This window comes from Hibiscus syriacus, unplaced genomic scaffold (assembly GCF_006381635.1).
Source record: "Hibiscus syriacus cultivar Baekdansim isolate YM2019G1 unplaced genomic scaffold, ASM638163v2 tig00111996_pilon, whole genome shotgun sequence".
Classification (NCBI taxonomy): Eukaryota; Viridiplantae; Streptophyta; class Magnoliopsida; order Malvales; family Malvaceae; genus Hibiscus; species Hibiscus syriacus.
Window position 1 is genome coordinate 518,829 of NW_024063233.1, and position 23,475 is coordinate 542,303.

General features: G+C 33.7%; 1 protein-coding gene across 1 annotated transcript; it reads right to left on the reverse strand.

Annotated features, from left to right (window-relative positions):
- Window positions 1-200: 200 nt before the first annotated feature.
- LOC120173967 (transcription factor MYB14-like) lies at window positions 201-11,606 on the reverse strand. The gene is made up of 4 exons (XM_039180989.1): window positions 11,601-11,606; window positions 1,503-1,656; window positions 1,289-1,418; window positions 201-836 (listed from the first exon to the last, which is right to left on the reverse strand). Exons 2-4 carry the CDS (start codon window positions 1,633-1,635, stop codon window positions 323-325), a joined length of 777 nt encoding a protein of 258 aa, XP_039036920.1. The 5' UTR covers window positions 1,636-1,656; window positions 11,601-11,606; the 3' UTR covers window positions 201-322.
- Between the last annotated feature and the right edge of the window lie 11,869 nt (window positions 11,607-23,475).

The window sequence follows — 23,475 nt, forward strand, 5'->3', positions numbered from 1 at the left end:
ATTAAAACAAATCAAAATTAATAATTTAGATACTAAACACATAATTTACCCTAAAAGTTTTTGATGAGATAGACATAAATAGAATTTTAAGACGGACACTATTAGTAAAATAAATAAGTAAATGGAAAAATTTTGAATTTTAGAATATACATTTATCTCTTCTGAAAACTTTGATAAATTGTGAATTTTATCGGTTTTTTTTTTAAATCTTCAACTCTAATCCGAATAATCACGTGGTTAAAATTAAAAGAAATGAAGGAACAACAGGATTACAACTCATTAGGGAGTTCCATAAGTTAATTAAGACAACAAAACTAGATACTCAAATTTCTGGTAATTCTGAAAAATCCCCCACTCTAGCAAAAAGATTATACCAGAAATCCATGTTGGTATCAGTATCATACAGATTTGAACCATACCCATTGACTGCTTCCAACTTTGGCAATGGCGGGTCTGAACCAACAGCTTGAAAATCGTCAGCCATGTTTGAATTGTCAGCCGACAGCACTTCCGACCAGAAGATTTCATCGATTTCCGACACATGATCCTCATGTGTTTCAACCTTGGTCGTGCACACTTTAGCGTTGTTCTGGCTTATCGTTACCGTGGAAACCTCGCTGCTCCTAGATTCTGATGGAGAAACCGGCATTTTCATGGCTTGTTGTTGTACTTGTTCTTTTTTGAGGTCTTTGGATGAATCAACTTTGGTTTTGGATTGTCGTTTGTTGTCATTGGAGTCGTGGTTTGGGTTCAGCCTCTTCTTCAAGTGGGTGTGCCATACATTTTTTATTTCGTTATCAGTTCGTCCCGGTAATCTCGCCGCAATTGCTGACCATCTTTAACAGAAAAAAATATATAAGAAAATTCAGAATCTGCTTGTGCCATCACTGCCATGCACTAAACAATGTGGTGCTCTTGCTTTTGGCAGCCAATTTTTTATGAATAAGAGATGGAACATTTTTTTTGTGTTTTCCAGTGGCAGAAAGGAGAAAAAGTTAAAAAGACTTGTATTGATAAGTATAAGCAATTGTTTTTTATTGTTTGTAAGGGGCATGGCGACAATTATGAGCAAGGAATCTTCTCAGTTTCACATGTTTTTATGATTATATCTTTAACCTAATTCATTAAAACCAATGCAGATCTATCAATAAATAGCATTTTCATTGTATATTATCTATTTAACATTTCTCTTGTAGAGGTAATTGCACGAACTGAAGAATAACACTTTATTTAATAATAATCGAGGTCCATGGATATGAAATATGCAAAGAAATATATGAAAACGCACCTATTACCAAGCGTTTCATGTAAGTTGACGATGGTATCCTCTTCTTCCCTGGTGAAATGCCCTCGTTTAATGTCTGGCCTCAAATAGTTTGTCCAACGCAGCCTGCAACTCTTTCCACACCTCAATAAACCTGGAGGAACAATAGATGAAAGCATCAGCAAAAGATCACAAAACCAGCAATTGATTAAAACAAAGTGTAAAAGTAAATGATCACCAGCTTGTTTTGGGAGTGCTCGCCAGTTGCCATGGCCGTAGAGATTAATGAAATTGATGAGAATCTCATCTTCTTCGGGGGACCAAGGACCTTTCTTCAGTCCCATTTTCTCACAGCATGGAGCTCTCCCCATTGTTCTCTCTCTCAAACTTGCCTTCTTAGCTCTGTAATGGAGATGGAAAGAAGTGATTATAAGCTCAAAATAACAGTATTTATAGGGGACATACATGAATATATTAGTAAACAACCTAATGAGAGTCGGGACAAAAACGGACCAAAAGCGAAAGTTGGGTTGTACAAAAAAGTCAAAAGAGTACTATTTTGATCATATTAATTTTCTTTCATACTTTTTAAAAGGTATATCCACTTGATCCATAATTTCTAGGAAATATCGTCTCTTATTATCTCTCTCTCACACATATATATCACCTCTTTTACTCGAATAAAACGTGGGCAATAATGATTTATGTGCACAAGTGCATCTAATAGGTCACAAATAATAACAGATATAAAATTTTATATTAAGAGTAAATTTATAATTTTTTAAAGAGAACATAAAAATTAGTTGAAAATATAAAAAATATATAATAATTTAGAATGTTTAAGAGATCAACTGTCCATGTCCACCTTCCTCTGTTCATCCTTGGTCGCCGATTGAGTTCATACTCCCCCTGCTGGTTTGATACCTCTGCTGTAACTTTTCTCTGTTAAAAAATAAAAGAACATTTCAAGTAGCAGTTCAGCAGCAGCTCATCTCCAAGCTTTCAACCGGCAACTAAGTGGCTTTGTAATATGGTTACAGCAGGCTTACTTTAAGAATTCAAAAAACTTATTGGAATTCAAGAAGTAGCAGTATTAATATATTTGTTTTAATTATGCGTATATATAGATGTGTTACATATTAATACTAAATCTTTCTTTCAAGTAAATCGGGCATAAAAATGAAATTAAAAAAATATACCCACGACAGCAACAACAACAAACACCCTCAAATTACTTGTTTATTTGGATCAACGACTTGTTTAATGGAAGAAGAGGACGACACTAGAAGAGGATGTCTTTTTAAAAGTGATAAATTTCTCGAGAAGATCAAGTTACTCATGTTAAAGAAGGTTAATATGAAATGCAGTTTTGATGAAACAAGAAGTTTCTCAAAAAGGTCATGTTTGATAGAAGAAATATGAAAGATTTATCCATGACCTTCAAGAGAAACTCAAAGGGCGACGTCCTTATAAAAGGCATCATCTTCGGGTGGCATAACTTATAACACCGATATTTGTATAAGGATCTCTAAGTTTTGTGCCAAGTCGTGTCACTAGAAGAGGAGCCCCTTATTAGTAAAGACCCTGCGTTATAATCTAGAATGCCACAAAAATAGGATGCCTTATATAGGCAAAGACCTCACGCTTTGTAAAATGCGTTCTCCATTGAGATTTCTAACATGGAAGGGACCTTGCATTTTGTAAAACGTGAGGTCGCTAGAGATTTTTGACGTGATAGCACCTTAAATGTACACATTTAATTTGACATATCAGGGCCTTGCGGTATGTAAGGCGCGGGATTTTGAAATAAAAATCTATAAAGATGAATGATAACCATGTTGGATGGTTAGCTTCGTAAAAAAATAATTAATGGCAATATTCTGTGCAACTGTGTTCTATTTCAGAACTTATTTCTACACTTCCTTCAATGGCAAGATCAAGAAAGATGAGTTATATGATTTGATTTCAACAGAGCTTAAAAATCTACAACACGACTGATGTCTTCGTTGCAAGCAAAAATTCCCGTTGATGAGCCCGAACCAAAAGCACATTGCATGCTGACCTTATCAAATGGAAGCGATATTTGGAATATGTTTAGTGTTTACAGAAGTGTTGGTGGTATAAACATTGAGTTGACTATAAAATTTGAGGAAGAAACATCTTCATCAAGTAACGCAGAAGCAACTCAATTGTCAAAAAATGAAGAGGACGAAGAGACAGTTTTGCTATGCTATGCTCGTAAACGTCAGGAGAAAGAGCAAATACTTATGGAACTGGACTTAACATCAGACATTTCTACAGACTACGAAGAAATGAAAATAAACTCATCTTTTATTCATTTCAATTAACCACAACTTCGTGTAGTTCTTTTTTATTGTTTTTATAAATTAGTATTTAAATAAAAAATTTCATAAAAATATGATGGTTGTCAAAGTATTTATGCAATGAACTAAACAACTAATTATCATCTTGTTAAAGTATAACTTAAATAAATTAATAATTTAAACTTAATTAATATTTTAAAAATTCTAACATAACAATAACATAACAATACATATAGAACCAGAAATTAAAATATAATAAATTTCAATATTAGAAAATACGATTACATAATTATGATACATAAATTGTAAACGAAGCAATGTTTTTCATTTTGCTTAATCCTAGTTTTAATGGAACGAGAAGATAATACCACCAGAAGTTGATGCATTTTTAGAAACGAGAAGAAGAAGGTTCATGAGATAGGTGAGTTTGATGGAATGAGAAGTTTTCCTAGAAGTTTCTCGAATTCCATGTACAATGGAAACCATGGGTTCTTTATTGGAGGTGTGCCATTTGTTATATTAGAAGAGGATGCCACCAGAAGAGGACACCTTTTTACAAACAATATGTTTCTCGAGAAGGTCAATTTACTTATGTTGAAAAAACAAGGATGCTCATATAGGCATGGACCACGCGGTCTACAAAACACGATTTTCAATGAGATTACTGACATGACAAGGATATCGCGTTCTGCAGAACACGAGGATCGTAGAGATTCCTAACGTGGCAGCACCCTCAACATACACATTTGATTTGATATGTCAATGGGCCTTGCTTTCTACAAGGCACGAGGTTAGTTAAATTTATCTATATAAACGATATGATAATCATGTTGGATGGATATCTTCGTAAAAAATATTCAATGAAAAGATTTTTCTGTATATGTGTTCCATTCGAGAACTTATTTATACACTACCTTCAACACACAAATCAAGAAAGATGAATTGTATGATTTGATTTCAACGAAGCTGAAAAAATCTACAACACGATAGACGACTTTTTTACAAGTGAAAGGTCATGTTGATGAGCCCGACCCTGAAGCACATTACATGATAACCTTATCAAATGGAAAGAACCTTCGGAAGATGTTTAGTGTTACAAACATGTCAGTGGTATGAACATCGAGTTTATTGTAAAATTTGAGGAAGAAGTATCTTCATCAAGTTAAGTAGAAGTAGCACGGTTGTCACAAGACCAAAAGTATGAAAAGCCAGTTCTACTACGTTATGTCCGTAAACATCTGGATCGAGAGGAAGAAACAACTTCATCTTCATGAAATATTTTTACAGACTACGAAGAAAGATAATCTTCTAACTCCTTTTATTCATTTCAACTAACTGTAACTTCATGTAGTTGTTTTTTTATTATGTTTATAAATAAATATTTAAATAAATTATCATGTTGTTGAAAGATAATTTTATTGATATTTTGAATATTTTATATATCAAAACTTAATTAATAATTTTAAAACATTGAACATTATATTCAACTCGATTCGATCATATATTTTAAACATAAAAAGTTGCATTTTTCATATATTATTTTACTTTTGTTACTACAATTACAAACTACACATTTATACATTTTTCATTCGTCTCTCAAATTCGGTCTCTACGCCATATTGGAAAGTCTTCATACTTATTATTCTTCTTCTTCTTATTCTCCATTTCCATTTTCTTAATCTTTTCTTCAAGTTTACTTTATAATTCTCAAGTATCGACTTTATTGCCTTATTTACTCAATCCTCATACGAAGATGAGATTTAATCTCAATCGTCGGAGTAAGAGTCGAAAGACACAAAAATAAAATTTGAAACCATAAATTTTTTTCCATATATACATAATTTTGAATAACTCAAAGAAAATGTGAGGAGAAATGTTAGGATCGAAGAGGCTCAAATCAAACAACCGAAAAATCTGCAAATGAGATGAAAAGATAAAATATTTTTAGGGAGTAAGGAGAGCAAAAGATAAGACAATGAACATAAGGATTGATAGTGGTTCGACTTCTCAACTAAGTCTACATCTACTACCTTAGCTCCTCACTAAGGATTTTCTAACAAATCCACTAATTTGTTCTTTCTTTTTCAAGGATCAAGAGTAACCTTTACAACTCCCTATCTTTTTAACTTGGCTAAGATATAACCAACCCCTTTACAAAAAGGATAAAAAGAAGTAAACAAATAAACCTCTCAAAGGTAGGTGTTTACAAAGAATTAAGCTCACACAAAACACAAATATTTACAAGAGAATTGGAATAAAGAGTGAAAAGCTCTTCTCTTGTGTTAGATTGTTTGGATAGGTGTTCTAACCCTTCTTCAAGTGTTCTCAACTTGTATTTATGTGTTGGAAGCTATTGTGGCCGTTTCTAGCTGTTGGAGGTTGTTTGGAGCCTTTGGGGACCAATTTTTGTGCAAAATAAAACTGCCTAGAACAAGGGGTATCGGTACTCCTAAAGGGAGTATAGGTACTACCTTTGTTAGTTTTAAATAAAACTAGTCGTTGGGCCTGATGGTATCAATACTATGCATATGGTAACGATACTACTATACAGAATAGTATCGGTACCCCTTTGGGTATTGGTACCATTTTTGCATTCTGGAATTTGAGAAATGCTGGTAGTATCGGTACTACCTAGTGAGTACCAATACTTCCCTTACATTTGGTATCGGTACCATATGAACAGTATCAGTACTTGTTCATGAGGTATCGATACTGTAAGAACAATATCGATACTACTTGTTCAGAAAAACTTTTTGTGCTCAATTCCACTTTTAAGAACTTTGAATTATTTTTGAAAACTTTTGAATAAAATTCAATTCAAGTCATAAACATTTTGCCTTAAATTGTTATATTAAAATATAGTTCAACAATCTCCCCATTTTTGATATAACAAAACATTTGAAAAATTGTTCTCGGCAAAACTCACCCTTAATAAAATGTTTAATGAAAAAGATACCAATTGTTGGAAATTATGTGAAAATGTTCAGCTCCCCCTTTTTCATTAAGAAATTAAAATTTTCAAACCCATACTTCTTCCCCTTTTTGTTAAATCAAAAAGAATTCCAAACAGTTGAAATTGATTTTTTCAATTTTAAAGTTCTAAAATAACTTTGGAGAGTAAGTGTCAAATTTTAACATAAAATTATTTTGAAAAATCAAAAGCTTCCCCTCAAAAAGTGCATTCAAAACAAAAAAAAAGCTTTAAAATCTTGACACTTAAACAAAATTGAATTTCAACAAAGAATAACAAACATGTTAGTAGCACATGAAATTCAATATTTCAAAGTCTAAAATACTTTTTGCAATACCAATAATTGAAATTAAGTATATGTGCACAAAGCTATTAAAAAATGTTATGCATTTGAAAAATTTGATATCAATTGTTAGAGACATATCTTTAACATTTAAAACACATGCATAAACATTTAAATTTAGGTCAAAAATTTAAAATTTGTAAAAACAAAGCATTTGAAAAGTTGATATCAATTGTCAGAGAGATATCATTTGAATTGAAAATCAATTTTGACAAAAAATCATTATGATGAACAAAAATTATAAGAAATCATTAAAATTTTAAAATGTTCATCATAAAACATTTTTCAACATACACGAGATTAAAAACAAAACATAGTCATTTTAAGATCAAAATTCATGCATGCTTAAAACTAAATGAGCAACCAAATAATCAAAATCAAAAGCATTAAGCTTAGAGGTTACCCATTCTTTTTCAGTGTGGCTAGAGCATTTGAGTATCTTCATCACCATTTCTCCCACACACCTACAAGAGGCATTTAATTGGATTTTGGTATCCAAATTGCTTTGGATCCTTAGACGTTAGTTTCAATCCCCTTGTTCCCTTAGGAACCCATACTTGTCTATTTTTTTAAAGATTTTCTTTTCTTTATGGGAAAAGTATGTTCCATATGACCATGGAAATGGCAATGTGAGCATTTTGCTATTTTTAAACATAATGAGTTGTTTTGAGAAATTAATTCTTTTTCTTTTGTTAAGTTCTCAAGCTTAATTTTCAAATCAAAATTTTCTTTTTCTAAATCATTGATTTTTGACTTTTGAAAACTCTAAATCATTTTTCAAAATTTCATTTTGTTTTTCAAAGTCAATTTTAGCTTTCAAAATCAAATCATTTTCAATTTTAAAATTTGAAATTAATTTCTTATATTTGGAATTCATGATCTCAAATTTCAAATACAACTCATTATAATCATCATGTAACTCATCAAAAGAATGTGAATTTAAATCATTCGAGTTAGAAGATACCTCGAAATCTCCTTCGATGGCCATGAGGCATAGGTTGGCTACTTCATCTTCATCATTGGAGTCATCTTCATTACTCCAAGCTGCCACAAATGCCTTTTACTTTAATGATCCCTTCTTCTTTAGGAGAGGGCATTCATACTTCACATGCCCCTTTCTTTGACAATTGAAGCACACCAGGGGAACACCAGGGGACCCTTCTTCTTGGTTGATTCACGCTTCTCTTCATTGGAAGACATGAAACTTTTGAACTTTTTGAATAGCTTGGCCATCTCCTCTCCTTCATCTACCTCTTCATTTGAATCTTGATAGCTCTTATTGGTAGATTTGAAGGCAACTCATACCTCCTTATTTTCTTCTTTTTTCTTGTCTTTCTTTTCTTCATCATCATCCTATTCTTTCAGTATCAACTCATGAGTGAGAAGAGAACCAATCAACTCGTCAAGAGTGAGAGATTTTAGGTCTCTAGCTTCGATAATCGGCGTCTTCTTCGATTTCCAAGACTTTAGAAGAGAGTAGATCATCTTCCTCATAAGCTTTTCATTAGAGATTACTTCTCCAAATCCCTTTAGACTATTGACAATCACATAAATTCTATCCTTCATGGTTTTGATGTCTTCATCAGGTTTCATCTTAAAATTCTCGTAGCTATGGTTGATAAGACTTATCTTGGTTTCCCTCATTTCATCGGTTCCTTCATGAGTTACTTGGAGCTTTTCCCATATCTCCTTGGCATTGGAACATGAAGAGACTCTTCCATATTCATCCGAGCCTAATGCACAAAAGAGAATGTGCATATCCTTAGCATTGAGCTAGAACTTTTTCTTCTCTCTATCACTCCAATCATCCATCTCATCGGGTGGAGTGGAGTATCCCTTCATGATTGAGTTCCAAGATCCTAGATCATTGGCTTGAATGAAGAGCTTCATCATATTCTTCCAGTAGACATAATTTGCTCCATTGAAGTAGGGTGGCTTGTTGACTGGTCGTGAATCTTCACTGTAATAGGCACCGGAGGTTGAAGCCATTCTTTGTTGGTTGCATTGGGAATCAGTAGAGCTTCTTTGAGGACCGTCTCAATGTGGTTAAACCTTCTAATGAGTCAAGATTTGCTACCAATTGTTAGGATCGAAGAGGCTCAAATCAAACAACCAAAATTTTTTAAAGGGGGTAAAAAGATAAAATTTGTTTAGGGAGTAAGGAAAGAAAAAGATAAGACAATGAACACAAGGATTTATAATGGTTCGACTTCTCAACTATGTCTACATCCAGTACCTTAGCTCATCACTAAGGATTTTCTAACAAATCCACTAATTTGTTCTTTCTTTTTCAAGGATCAAGAGTAACCTTTACAACTCTTTATCTTTTAAACTTGGCTAAGATATAATTAACCCCTTTACAAAAAGGATAAAAAGAAGTAAACAAATAAACCACTCAAAGGTAGGAGTTTACAAAGAATCAAGCTCACACAAAACACAAATATTTATAAGAGAATTGGAATAAAGAGTGAAAAGCTCTTCTCTTGTGTTAGATTACTTGGATAGGTGTTCTAACCCTTCTTCAAGTGTCCTCAACTTGAATTTATTTGTTGGAATGTTGTTGTGGCCTTTTCTAGCCGTTGGAGGTTGTTTGGAGCCGTTGGGGATCAATTTTCCTGCAAAATAAAACTACCCAGAACAAGGGATATCGGTACTCCTAAAGGGAGTATCGGTACTACCTTTGTTAATTTTAAATAAAACTAGTTGTTGGGCCTGATGGTATCGATACTATGCATATGGTATCGATACTACTAGTATCGCTACCCTTTTGGGTATCAGTACCATTTTTGCATTCTAGAATTTGAGCAATGCTAGTAGTATCGATACTACGTAGTGAGTATCGATACTTTTCTTACCTTTGGTATCGGTACGATATGAACAATATCGGTACTTGTTTATGAGGTATCGATATTGTAGGAACAATATCGATATTACTTGTTTAGAAAACCGTTTTGTTCTCAATTCCACTTTTAAGGACTTTGAATTATTTTGAAAATTGTTGAATAAATTCAATTCAAGTCCAAAAACATTTTTGCCTTAAATTGTTATATCAAAATATAGTTCAACAAGAAGACCAATATTTGGGCGCCTTATTTATAGAAGTCATTGTACCTAGGAGGTACAATATTTAATAGATCTCACATTACATGATGCGAAGGTCCATGGAGATTCCTAATGTGGTAGGATTTCACTTTCTACCAAACGTGAGGTTATTTATTTATCCAATTAACTAAATATATTTTTGCAAGTTTGATTAACTAAAAATCCTATTAGAGTTTGATTAACTAAAAATATTACATTAAATTTTTCAGACATTACATATTTTTCATTTCAAGGAAAAAAAACTAATGATGCCTATGTCCTACCGTACTACACCATGGTGTACGACAAGCTCGATGTGGATTCATACAAATCAATATATCTTAATCAGTATCAGTATGACCATCTACATGTGCAGTACCATCACTGGCACTAAGACCAAGAATGGTATAGAATATGCATTGTTGCTGTGTTTGCTGAACACTATAGGATTCGAAGTCTCTTGCCAATGGTGGAAACTGAAATACCGATGGTGGAATAGATGAATAAAAAAGTTATGGATAATATGGTTTAACTGATACATGAAGGAAATATGAAGGGACAACCATCATTGGATAGGAACGAAACACTTTGGTGAAATAACCTTCCATTGAAGGTGGCATATGCTGAAATGATGACTGGGTCGAGTGGGTGAATGCAGGTAATGACACCGATATCTGATGCTATACTAATGACTGTACAAGTTATCATGTCATTCCCGATGATGAGCAATTAGTGTGTTTTCTTATTCTCTGGCTTGATTCCTTCCACCACTAATAGTACATTATATCAGTGTACGTTGCGTCTGAGGGTGATCTTGGGAAGACACAAAAATTTCTCATGCTCTCTTCTCTTTGTTCAATATATGCGACTTCCCATATTGATCGTACATAATATGTAATAATTTGAAACACTGTGGTCGAAGATGGGTTGATAAATGAGTCACCTATATAATCTCGTTATTCACTACGACACCAATTGCGAATGATGAATCTCCCAATTAACATATATCTTTTCTTGTTGTGTTATATGATGCAAGTCGTCCAACTCTGGTAGGGATAGAAGAATTGTTGTGACACAGTTAAATTGCTGCAGTATGCGATCGATAGGACATCATTCAACTATCTTATAAACTATCAATGAGACCATTGATATCCAAACACCCAAACGAGGCCTATTTCAGTCGGAGTACACGATATAGTAGCATCATTATTGTACAACATCCTGCTGAACTACAAAATTTTTTAAACTAAGTTAGATGTTTCTCGAATTAAAAATGATTTTAAAATTAAAAAAATGAAATCAATTACAATTATTACATCGTCTGTCATTTTATCAATCAACTATCTAAAATCACGTAGAGTTGTTGGTAGATGGGTGTGAGTTAGTGTACCAGTCCACCTATCATTCATATAAAAAAGATAATTATTTGTAAAACACTATAAAAATGTATATCAATATAAACATATAAACATATTTCATTTTTAATTACCTATATAATAGTGGAAATTGAAATGGGGCCAGGTGTAGGAATCAACCATAAAAAGACATTCATAACCAAGACCATAATTGCAACAACATCAGACATCCTCTAATAACTTGTTTGTCTGAATCGACAACTTTACAAAGCTCCAAAAAATAGAAAGGCCAATACTACCGATCCCCAACTCTTATATTTATAGTCTTTCAAAATACGTAGATTATACAACCACATCAAATACACTTTGTTATAATATTTATCTGGCATCAAGATCCCCCAATAACTCATAAAATACGAGCACAAATAAATATATGCAAAATAAAAAATAATCATAAATTAAGCAAATTATGATAAAAAAATTACAATAACATAAAATAAAATTTCAATATTATTAAAAATTTAAAATAAATAAATGTAAATTTCAATAATTTTCTCTAATTATTAGAGCATAATTGAAGGATAACTGCTTAAAATTTTCATCAAAAAATTTAATCTTAATCTTGACTTCATCTAAATTGCGATCGTTTGGAGGAATTCCGAGTAGTTCCTCATATAAGTCGGCCTAGTACCCATCAACAATACTAGTAATAGCCATTCTGTCAACATGAAGCCTAAGATGGAATGTAAGATCTTCAAGGGTAATAGTTTGCCTCCCCACAAGGAAAATGAAACGTTTGAGTCTGCAGCCTCCATCATTCTAGCAATGCATTTATTAGTGGAGGATGCAACTTCTAACACCAATTATAGGGCTAACACAAAAAGAATCAGCTTCGAGAAAATTTATCGAATATCCTCTGTCGTGAAGTTGAAATTTGACTTGAAAATAGAAGATGACTCCCTGCTATTGAGCTGAGTTACGGATGACTCATTCGTCGTGAAGTTGAATCGATATTGAGATGTCTTTGAGCATGATATCCTTCGTAATGAAGTTGAAATCTAGCTCGATACGTTGAGTAAACAATTATTCCTGGTCATTCAGTTAAGATAAACCGTAGTTAATCTTAGGTCCTCTTCTAGTCTAAAGTCCTTCATCGTGAAGTTGAAATTTGACTAGACGACCTTAGTTGAGAAATAATTATTCATTATTCAGTTGAACTATGTTGTAGATGACTCATTCGTCACAGAGTTGAGTCGATTTTGGATGGCTTGAGCATAATAGCCTTCATCATGAAATTGAAATTAATCTTGAAATTTGCACTGAAATGTGGCTCCTTGTTGTCGAGTTATAGTAAACCTTGGTCTTTTTCTTGGCTTAAAGACATCAGTTTAAAATTCAACCAGAAAGTAGTTCCTCACTGTTACCATGCAGTTGATACACCATCAAACTGAATGGAATCGAACTCAAAAGTTTTCGTTTACACACAACTTTCCTTGACTTAAACTATGATGTAAATTAGGCTGAAAGATAGTTCCTTAGTTTTAAATCGCAGCCAACCTAGGTCTTCTTCTTGGCTTAAAGACCTTGAATTGAATTTAAACCTAAAAGTATTTCCTCACTACTACCATGCGGTTGATAAGCTCTCGAACTGAATGGAATAGAACTAAAAAGTTTTTATTGATAGACAACTTGTCTCAATTTAAGCTATATTCTAGAGATAGTTCCTTGTTGCTAAATTGCACCCAACCTAGGTCTTCTTCTTAGTTTAAAGATCTTAGTTTAAAATTCAATAAGAAAATAGTTCTTCGCTGCTACTATACAGTTGATACGTCCTCATGCCGAATAGAATCAAACTCAAAAGCTTTTATTGACAAGTAGCCCTTCTCGCCTTGAGCTATGCTGTGAAAGGTTCCTCTAAGTGAATGATGGCTTCCCTTTGTGGGTCTAAGCTTGTGATAATCCTTTATATGACTCCCCTTCACGCGAAAGTAAGGTGAGACAACTCCCTTTCATGGTATAAGTTGATCTTGATTCCTCAAGTAACTCCACTTCACGGGAAAGTCAAGTGGTATATTCTTCAGGTGGTTCCCTTTTGCGGGTATGAACCAGGTGAGATGATCTTTGGATGACTTCCCTTCATGGGAAATCCATGTGACATGTTCTTCGAGTGACTCCTTTTTGCGAGAAATCCAAGTGAGGTATTATGTCAGTCGTATATTATTCTTCCTGGAGTTGAAATTTAGCTTGAAAATTGGAAACTAGCCACTCACCGTTGAGTTAAACTAAACTGAATCCGTTCTGAATTGGCTCTCAAACTTGAGTTGAAGTTGATTCTAAGGCTTGTAGATCTTTCTATAGGTTGAGTTGATTGAGATGTAGCTCCTCATTGTTAAGTTAGGCTAAGCAGTCATTGATTTTTGAAGAGACTTTTGAATCAAGTATCCTTCGTCGTGAAGTTGAAATTTGACTCTAAATCTGCAAAATTATGTATGCAGAAAATGATAAATGATGTTCTTAAGTATGTCTAAGATGTATGCAAAATGAATTAGTTCTTGTTTTATTTCTTGAACGGAGTCTCATTCTTTGTCTGTTGGTCTTGTCATTAGAATAGATCATGCCCCATCACTGACGACTTTATGAAAAATATCTGACCTTTTCTCATTTGTTGACTCAATCCAATGATCTTGCACTCCTGATTATATGGGTTGATTTTAATCTAGAGATCCTTAAGCGTTATTTTAGCCTTTGTTTACTCGATGGAGTAAGACTCTTTTGCATTTGGTTGATGATTAACTGCTGAAACTGGTTGAATCATCATAGTAGTTGACACATCAATATTCAGTGAAAGGCTTCCTTACATGGCTTGGAAGCTCAAATGACAACTTCTACAGCCAGGGCTACCACCTCCAGTGTCTGTAAAATTATTCTGTGTGTCATGGAAAAAAACTGGCGCACAAGAAGACATGCTCCCTTGAAATTATATCAAGCACCCTCAATGCTTCTTGTGAGTTCTCAGATTCTTATACTCGTAGAGTACTTTGAATTTCTTGCATGGGAATCTTGGCAGTAAAGCTTTTCTTTACTCTAAACGTCTTTGAGTTCTAAACATCTCGCTCTCTTCTTTTCATGCTCATTTTGGTTGTCGTAACCATCAAGGCTCGCATTCCCGTTGTTTCTCTTCGATATGGAATCCTCAAGTATAAAAGTGAACTCATGCATGTTATTCATAAGGGATTTAACAACGACCAAACTTTTCTCACATCATAAGCGAAACTCTTTCCAGCTAACATTTGTTGTAGGTCTCTTGCACCTTCCCTGGCGCCTTCTTTTATCCCTTAGATCGAGTATCACGCCTGGACATGCTACATTCTTCTTCGTAATGTCAAGTTTTATTTTGATAGGAACCACATCAGGAAGCATGTATGGTGGAAGGAGAAGAGATTGGAAACTTGGAGATGCCCCACACCATTTCAGGTTCTTCAACCTATTTTTTTTAGAAAATATGTCTTGTCTGAGATATATCTCCATTTTCTTAAAAGGTTTGGTATAAAAATGATGCAAGAGCAATTGAAACAAAGTATCAGTTCACTGAATATCAAATAAATGAACCATACAAGTTGTTTTCAAAAAATTATGGCCCTTTGACAAGCGTCAAGATCTATGGGTGATATGGGAAGACAATGAAATTTGGTTTTGATTTTCATGAATTTTTAATAGGTTGTGAACGAAACAGCGCAATTGATGCACTCCACTGCATGGCCCTTTAGAGAGTATTTCTATTTCAATTATCAGGATTCCTCCATTTGTTCAAGTTTTGTAGACTCCTTAAGCAGAGATAGAGCAGAAATATCGATCTAAAAATAAAACCCCTGAGTGCTTTTGCGTAGTCAACTATAACAAATGTTTCATGACTCTCTTAGTCCACCTTTCACTGAAATTTAATGTTAAATCCATGTTTATCACAGGTTTACTGCCTTTTTTTAAACTATGCTTTGTTAAAGTTGATGTTCTCGCTTTAGATTTTGTTGGGAAATTCATCTCGACACATAGAGACTAGTGTCATGATCTGAATGTACTCATATTCATAAAGTTAGGGAAACTAATATTTCCCATTACTTTAGCGAAATACCCTTAATTAAAGGATTCAAGTGTCAGAAAGTCTTCGACTTGACAAACTCAAACGAAACTCACATTTAAAAATGTTTGGACATTACAACCATAGCTATTTCAGAGATTACATCCAATGATTAACAACCTACTACTTTCAGCGGAGTGCTCCCAACATTGTTAAAACTATCATGCATTAATATCACATTATTTCTTCAATTTCGATATTTTATAAGTTTGTGAGAAAGAATCTGTTATAGTATGAGTGTTAGTGAAAATCAGGAAATTTTGTCTTTAGAGTTCAATTCCTAAGCAACTGATCTAAGCCAAATTTGTCTATTCCACCATTCCATTTGTGAAAATTGTATATCTTCATAAAACTTCATTAACAGACATGCAAACTAACTGTTCCTTCGATGTCATGCATCAGAAATGCCCCATCTTGTCTACTTTTAAACTTGTACGAGTGAGAAAACATTTTTTCTTTTTTAGGGTAAAAAATATGGATCTTGTTTTTTTAAAAGGAATTTGATCTCGGCATATGAAAAAAGGCTATAACCTCTTTTCTCATAATGTGCATTTCATTATACTTGATATTCAATGAATTTCAAACAATTCTCTATTACTCAAAGAAATGTCATTTTTTAAAAAGGGTCAAGCATATAAAAGACAAATTCAAGCAAGACATTATTTCATAGGCAACACAACTCTATGGTAATAGTGATGATCTCCTCTTGTTTCATCATAAGATGACCTATTCATCGATTGTGATATTCACTTTTCAGATGCATCTCCAGTTATACGAACATCCATTTATGGAGTGTCGTTTCTTTCTTCGTAAAATTCTAGCTCTTTTCTATCAATCATTAGCTAGATCAAGGCTCTAAATTCGACACATTTTTGTATATCATGTCCATATTCATTGTGATAACAGAAATGACTACCACCTTTGCAATCTGATGTACTAGGATACGGTGTAAGAAATCCCGCATTTATCATTTGCCAACATACCCAATCCAGAGGTGACTTCACTTCGGAAACTATAGTTTTGACATTCTTTCTATTCCCCTCGATAATTGCATTAACCCCATTTTCTTGATGGTTAGATAGAGGATTATGTGCAACATTAGGTGACTCTGAATTATTAAATTGAATTTATTTCTTGTTGTGCATTCTTTGGACTATCCTCTTAAAGGTGAGGCAATTTTTGATAGCATGTCCCAGGACAACGCCATGATATTCACAGTGTACATTTTCTTTATACCACCTAGGGTATTGGCGCTTTAAAGGTTTCTTTGGATATAGTGACACCACATGTGTATCAAAAATCCGTTGATAAAGCTCCTTATATGTCATGGGAAAAGGAAAGAAATGTTCATTTTCTATTTCTCTCATTTGTTCCCTCGAATCTTGTCTAGAAGTACCTGACGGTACAACTGCAGTTGGTTTTGATTTGAAGATCATAACATTTTTACTGGTGTTAAAATCGTTGATTTTGTTGATCTCCCCCTCTCTCTTCTTCATATGAGGCCTTTTACTGGACTCGCCTCCTTTTATCTTTCCTTGCTTTATGGTTGTTTCCACCATCTATCCGGCCATGACCAAATAAAAAAAAATCCCAGATAGAATTGCAACCAGATACCAAATAAAGGAGCCTTCATTGTATGTACGAAGATATTTCTTGTTTCTTTTTCATCCAAAAGTGGATGAACCGACACAACTACATCATTACACTGCTATGAATATTGCTTAAGGCTTTCGTTATGATTTTTCTCCATACTTTGTTGCATAACATGATCTGGTCTCATGTTATTCACATGATTGTATTGCTTCAAGAATGACTTGGCAAGATCTTTCCATGTCCTGATGTGTGAACACTTCAGCTGATTGTACCATTGAATGGCTGAACCTGCTAGAATCTTCTGAAAATAGTGAATCAGGAGCTGGTCATTCCCAACATATCCTGTCATCTTTCGACAAAACATGGTAATGTGAGCCGATGGACAACGTTCCCATCAAACTTCTTAAAATATGGGACTTTAATCTAAAGAGGAAGAATCAAATATGGGACCAAACATAGTTCTAAAGCATCAACTCTGTAATATTTTTCCTCTTCTTTAATTGTCTTAATTTTATCTTTCAAGTGCTTGATCTTTTCTTCCATATTCTTTTCTTTGTCCTCCTTATTAAGGTCTAGAATTCGATAATCATCTAGATTATTTTGAGGGTTAGTTACAGAAGCTTGTTCTTTTGAAGCATATGAGTCCCCTTGAAGTCCCGGTAAGATTCTAGGTGAAATAATTAACTACAAAGTAGGTGGGTCAATTATCCATTCAAATGCCCTTGCCCCATGAGAATTCATTTGATTTAGGCCAGACAACCTGACAACAACTTGGTCAACCTTGAATCTTGTTTCCTAATGATAGAATCCAAGATATTTTTTTGATTCTAACTTATTTTCTCCTCAATCTCCTTTTACAGTCTCAATATGTTTTCCTCAAGTTGGGCAATGTTTGCTTCTATCATCTTTTTCTTTGCTCGAGTATTGTGATGACGAGGTTTGTCCAGTGCTTGATGAGGTGTGTCTAGTGTTTGTTCCTTTTTTGATAAGACATCTTCGGTTAGTTAATTTTAATGTAAAGAAATGAAAATAAAAAGAAAAATATGCAAAAATGGATGATGCATGAAAGTTTGAGGCATTTATACAAAACATGTTTGTTATTATAAATAGACTTTATTGGGACAAAATTGTTACTTCTAAAAAACCAAAAACAATTAAAAGGTACATTCAACCTAGATCTTCTAGATTCCAAACAGCTTCTAATAAGTTGACAAGTCTTCTTGCTTCTTCTGTCACTGGCTGAATACCTTGTCGAACCATCCCGGCTTTCCTTTCCAAACAATGCAAGTGGCGTGTCATTTTCTGTACATACTCTAGGAAGTCCTGAATTAATGCATCTCTAGCTTTTACCCTTTGCTGACCCTGTTCCTAATAGAAACGCCACTGGTGCCCTCAGGGAACTATTTAGAGTTCATGTGCTTACTTATTGAATTTATCCACGATGACCTCCAATTCAGCTATAGTTTTGCCATCATGTTCATGTTGCCTTTGTGTTGAATTTGATCAATTACCCAACTTTTATCAACCCTCATAACCTTTGTCAAACCACTCTTGAAAAGATGTCTTTTAATGTATTTTATGTAGACCCAATCCATTTTAATTCACTCACAATGTTAGAGGGTAGTGTACTATTCAATTGTGGGCACCATGTCTTCTTGGTTGAATGTAAAGCAGCTGTATACCGGATTCCAAAATTGCACTAGGGCTCAAATTAAAGGTTCATATATCTTTACATAGAGCAAGTGTGCGATATCACTGTATCGCTGACAAAACTTCTATTTTCTATCCGTCTTCCAACTGTCCCAATTGCTTCGTAATTCCTGAGTATCATTCTGTTTGAGGCTGATGGAAGAGTAGTTATCCATGTCTGACATATAGTTGTCTTGTATATTGTCCCATTTTTCCTTCTGAGTCCTTTCTGACCATAATTGTACTTCTGCATTCTTTACCTCTTGCATTATAACCCCTTTGTCCATTAATGCCAACTAATTGGGTTTTAACGAACACTTTGTAGATCAACACATAATTGTACGATAAAAATGGAATGGAAAATAAAAATGAAAAGAAACAAGTTAGTAAAATAAGAATAATAATTAAAAATAAAATTTAAATTTCCTACACCACATAATATTTACCATCATTCTTTTTATTCCTACCCAGACATGATCTATATTCCGCATTTCTTGAACAAATCCTAGCCGCATACATTTCTAATTCGCATGCTTTGAACAAAATAATGTAGGAAATAAATCAAGCATCCTAGGTTTTGAAATAAAGTTTCAGGGTGGACCCTAATTCCTTATAGCATCACATTTTAGTTCTAAAAGACGTACTCGAGTTCTCCTTGCTAGTGCCCCTTGGGCATGCCAGACCCTCAGTCCTAAGCCCGTCACAGGTTCATGTGGACCTAGTTAAACTCAAGAGGATACATTCCCTTACGTCTATACAAAGAATAAATTCACACGAAGACATAAGGTATATGAATCTCGAAGGTTATTTATTAGGCCTATATGGAGAATAAATTCCCACGAAGGCATCACATTCACCTCCACTTAAAAAGGCTTGGAGAACGGGAATAGGGCCTAAGATGAATGATTTTTGAAAAAGATGAAATCATTAACAAACATCAGTACAACTATTTATTTGAAAAATAATAATAAAAGTTAAATAACAAGGATCGAAAGGATAAATTATAATCTAAACTTACAATTTTCGCTTAAGAAGACAACCGGAAATCAATTTTGGCCTGACTCTCTTACCTGTCCCCAACAGAGTCGCCAAGTTGTCGTAACCGTCCTTCAGGTGTTCCCGGGATTGGGTTTCAACTTGACTTCATGTGTGTTGAAGCCTCCACCGATCATTTAAAATTAAGTTCATCGGACAACTTAACTTACCATTTGTTCGATCTTCGTTTTACTAGAAATTAATCAGATTTGGGATTCAATTACAGTCAATGAAGGATTAACACCCTTGTTCTGCCCTTTCGGTACCAATTTAATTTATCGGTGTCTTAATTGCGAAAATTAAAAGTTAAATTAAAATTTAAAACTTTTATCCGAATTACTTACCTTTGACAAATTTTAGAATAACCTAAAAAATATGAAATTATTGTTATATAAAAATATTAAATTAATAATAAAAAGAAGTAAATAACATAAAATGGAAAAACAATAAAAAATATGAATATTAAAAGGATTACACTGAAATAAACCCAAATTTCTCGGACAAATTGATTCTAAAAGTGAGTTGGAGGAAGAAATAAAAATTAGGGATTATGGAAATAATTAAACTATCTCATAATTGCACTCCCTCCCTATAAATAGCCCTAAAATCCTAAACAATTTCATTTTATCCTATTTCACATATTAAACACTCCCCACTACTCTCATTTCCGTCAACCTTCCCCTAATCGCCCAAGTATCGGCTAATCACCGACGTAGCCCCATCATAGTGTTGCCTAATCACTGACGTAACCATCATATGTGGCCGAAAAAAACAAATTCAACCAAAATACTCTTCTCGACCCCGTGATTATCAAACCAAAGCTCATTCACCCTAAAAATACCCCAATCGATGTAGATATATGTTTTTAGTTTCAGATTTTCACCTTTTCTGGTGAGCCTTTTCAACTTTCTGTGACTGATTCCTTCCCGAGCCGAGACTAACGTTGCTTTTATGTTTTTTTTTTTGCTTGTGTGAATGCTTTGTTTGGATTTGCTTAGTGTTTCGATATTTAGTTGTATGCTTTTTTATTTTTTTACACTTTGCTGCTCGATATTCTTCGCTTTTTTCTCCCCCATTCACTTAGCTTCACCGGGGACTTTTATAGCACTCGAAAACCTTGAATCGGTTTGTTGTGATCCCGATTTCGTCAGGACTTTGGGTGTGGCTTATTTTCTCGACATGTTGTTGCTGGGAAATAGGGGAAGTTTTCCTTTCGATTTTTGTTGAAAACATTTTGATGTTTTGATATAACAAATTAAGTTTTAATGAATTTTAAAGATTAAATTTTAAGATTTAATATTCGATTCAATTATTCGAATATAAAAAATATTACTCCAAGTTTTCAAATGTCAATTTTACTCCTTACTTAAGTGTAAAATTGTGTTTCAATCTTAAAATATTTTTGAAACAATTTTTACAAAGTATTTCGAACCTTAATCGAGCCAAAAATGAGTTTTAAGTTGGGGTGTACCGATACACTCTTTGAATATACCGATACCCCTGAATTTCGAATGTAATAAGGGTATCGATACATAGCCGAATATACCAATACCCCTTATGTTAAATTTGGCTCCGAGGAACATCGAATGCCATAGGTGTACCGATACCCTTAGGAGGTACCGATATCCCTGGTCATATAACATTCGAAATATTTGAATTTTAGATGGGAGGTACCGATACACCTACGCTCCCAACAGATTTTTTAAATGAAAAAATACAAAAACGACTCTATTGACTTCACCAATGACCCCAACGTTTAGAATTGATCCAAGGTGTATTTAAACAAGTTCTGAATCCTATGATCAATAAGAATTGAGAAAGAATCAAGAGAGAAAGCATCAAACCTCAAGTTTGAGAAATTCAAGCCTATTTTAATTCAATATTCATTTTACTTTCAAGAACACAATTTGTGCTCATTTGTATTTATCTTTGAGTGTTCTTTCCTCGTTCTAGAATTGTGCAAACAATCTACCTTGTGAGGTTTTTCTGTAAAGTTTGCGAATTGTGCAAACAATCTACCTCTTGAGTAGATTCAGGAAGAGTTAGATCGATATTCAAGTCATCAATGAACTTTCCATCAAACTTTGACTTCGTTCTTGATTCTTAGCCCGTCAACAAACATCATTTCTTCAATGGAGCTAACTATGCTTATTGGAAGAATATGATGAGACACTTCATTCAAGATAGTGACATGGGAGGATGGAAATCGCAATGAAAAGATACTTTGAACCATCCATAGATCCTAATATGTGGAGTGAAGAAGAGACGAGAATGTTCCAGTTCAACTCAAAGGTAATCCATATTCTTTTCTGTGCACTTGGACTAGATGAATACGTAATAGTTTCATCTTGTACAACCACCAAGGAGATATGGAATAAACTGAAGGCACAAATGAGGTAAAAGAATACAAAATTAGTCTTCTTACTCATAGCTATGAAAATTTCAGGCTGAAACCGGATGAAGACATCAAAGCTATGACATATAGATTCTCCGTGATTGTCAATGGCCTTAAAGAGTTTGGAGAAGTAATCCCCAACGAGAAGCTTATGAGAAAGATAATTTATTTTCTTCCAAAAGTTTGGCAATCAAAGAAGGTGACTATTATCGAAGCTAAAAACCTAAAGTCTTTAACTCTCGATGAGCTCATTGGTTCTCTCCTCACACATGAAATGATGATTCAAGATGAGGTAGACCTCGAGAAGAAGGACAAGACAAAGAATGAGATGAAGAAAAAGAAGAATACCGGTGTTGCTCTCAAATCCACAAAAGATGAGAGTGATTCTGACGATAATGACGATGATGAAGAAATGGAATTGTTTGCCAAACGATTCAGAAAATTAATGAAGCCCAATAGAGGAAGAAAATCAAATGGAATGAAGGCTTAAAAAATGAACCAAAGGAGAAGGACTCAATCATTTGCTATGAGTGCAAAAAGCCTAGGCATATGAAATATGATTGCCTAAATAAACAAAAAGCACATGTGGCTACTTGGAGCGATGACGAATTATCCAATGAGGATGAACAAGAAGTCATAAACTTGTTCTTGATGGCCACCAGGGAAGATTCTCAGGTAAGCTCTAACTCATTTGATTTAGAAGATTATTCTTTTGATGAGTTATTAGAGGAATATACTGGGTTGGCTTCGGATTATGAGAAATTATTTTCGAAAAACAAGAAAGATATTTCAAAAATTAAAAAACGAAAATAATCTCATATCCAAGACCAACAATGATCTTGAAAGTAAAATTAATGAATTGCAAATCAAAATCAAAGATTTTGAAAAGAAAAAATTTGATTTTCGTAATTTACTTTCAAGAGTCAACGTTGATCATTAAAAAGAAATTGATGATCTTAAAACTTCTTTCAATAAAGTTGGACCAAAACCTTTTGAAAAAGTAGAAAGTTTAAAATCGAACTATATTAGAAAGTGTTCTAAAAAAACTACAATCATATAGGTCCCCAAAGAACCTCTAATGGAAAAATTATTAGAAGTATATGGGTTCCTAAAGGACTCAATACTGCTAAAGATAATGATATCCTAAATAAATGGATACCCAAGGGGACTAGAATTTTAGGAACTAATGAATATGAATCCAAAAGAATTTGGGTACCAAAAATTAGAAATTAATCTATGTTTGTAGGAAAAGGAGCATTGCTACAAGGCATGAAATACAAGTTCAAACTC

What these genes read in the sequence shown, in the direction of transcription:
- LOC120173967 (XM_039180989.1), bottom strand. Translation starts at nt 1,635, where the DNA reads ATGGGGAGAGCTCCATGCTGTGAGAAAATGGGACTGAAGAAAGGTCCT. An exon ending in AGCACTCCCAAAACAAGCTG is followed by an intron (nt 1,419 to 1,502) that starts GTGATCATTTAC and finishes TTGTTCCTCCAG; the next exon opens with GTTTATTGAGGTGTGGAAAG. An exon ending in CATGAAACGCTTGGTAATAG is followed by an intron (nt 837 to 1,288) that starts GTGCGTTTTCAT and finishes TTTCTGTTAAAG; the next exon opens with ATGGTCAGCAATTGCGGCGA.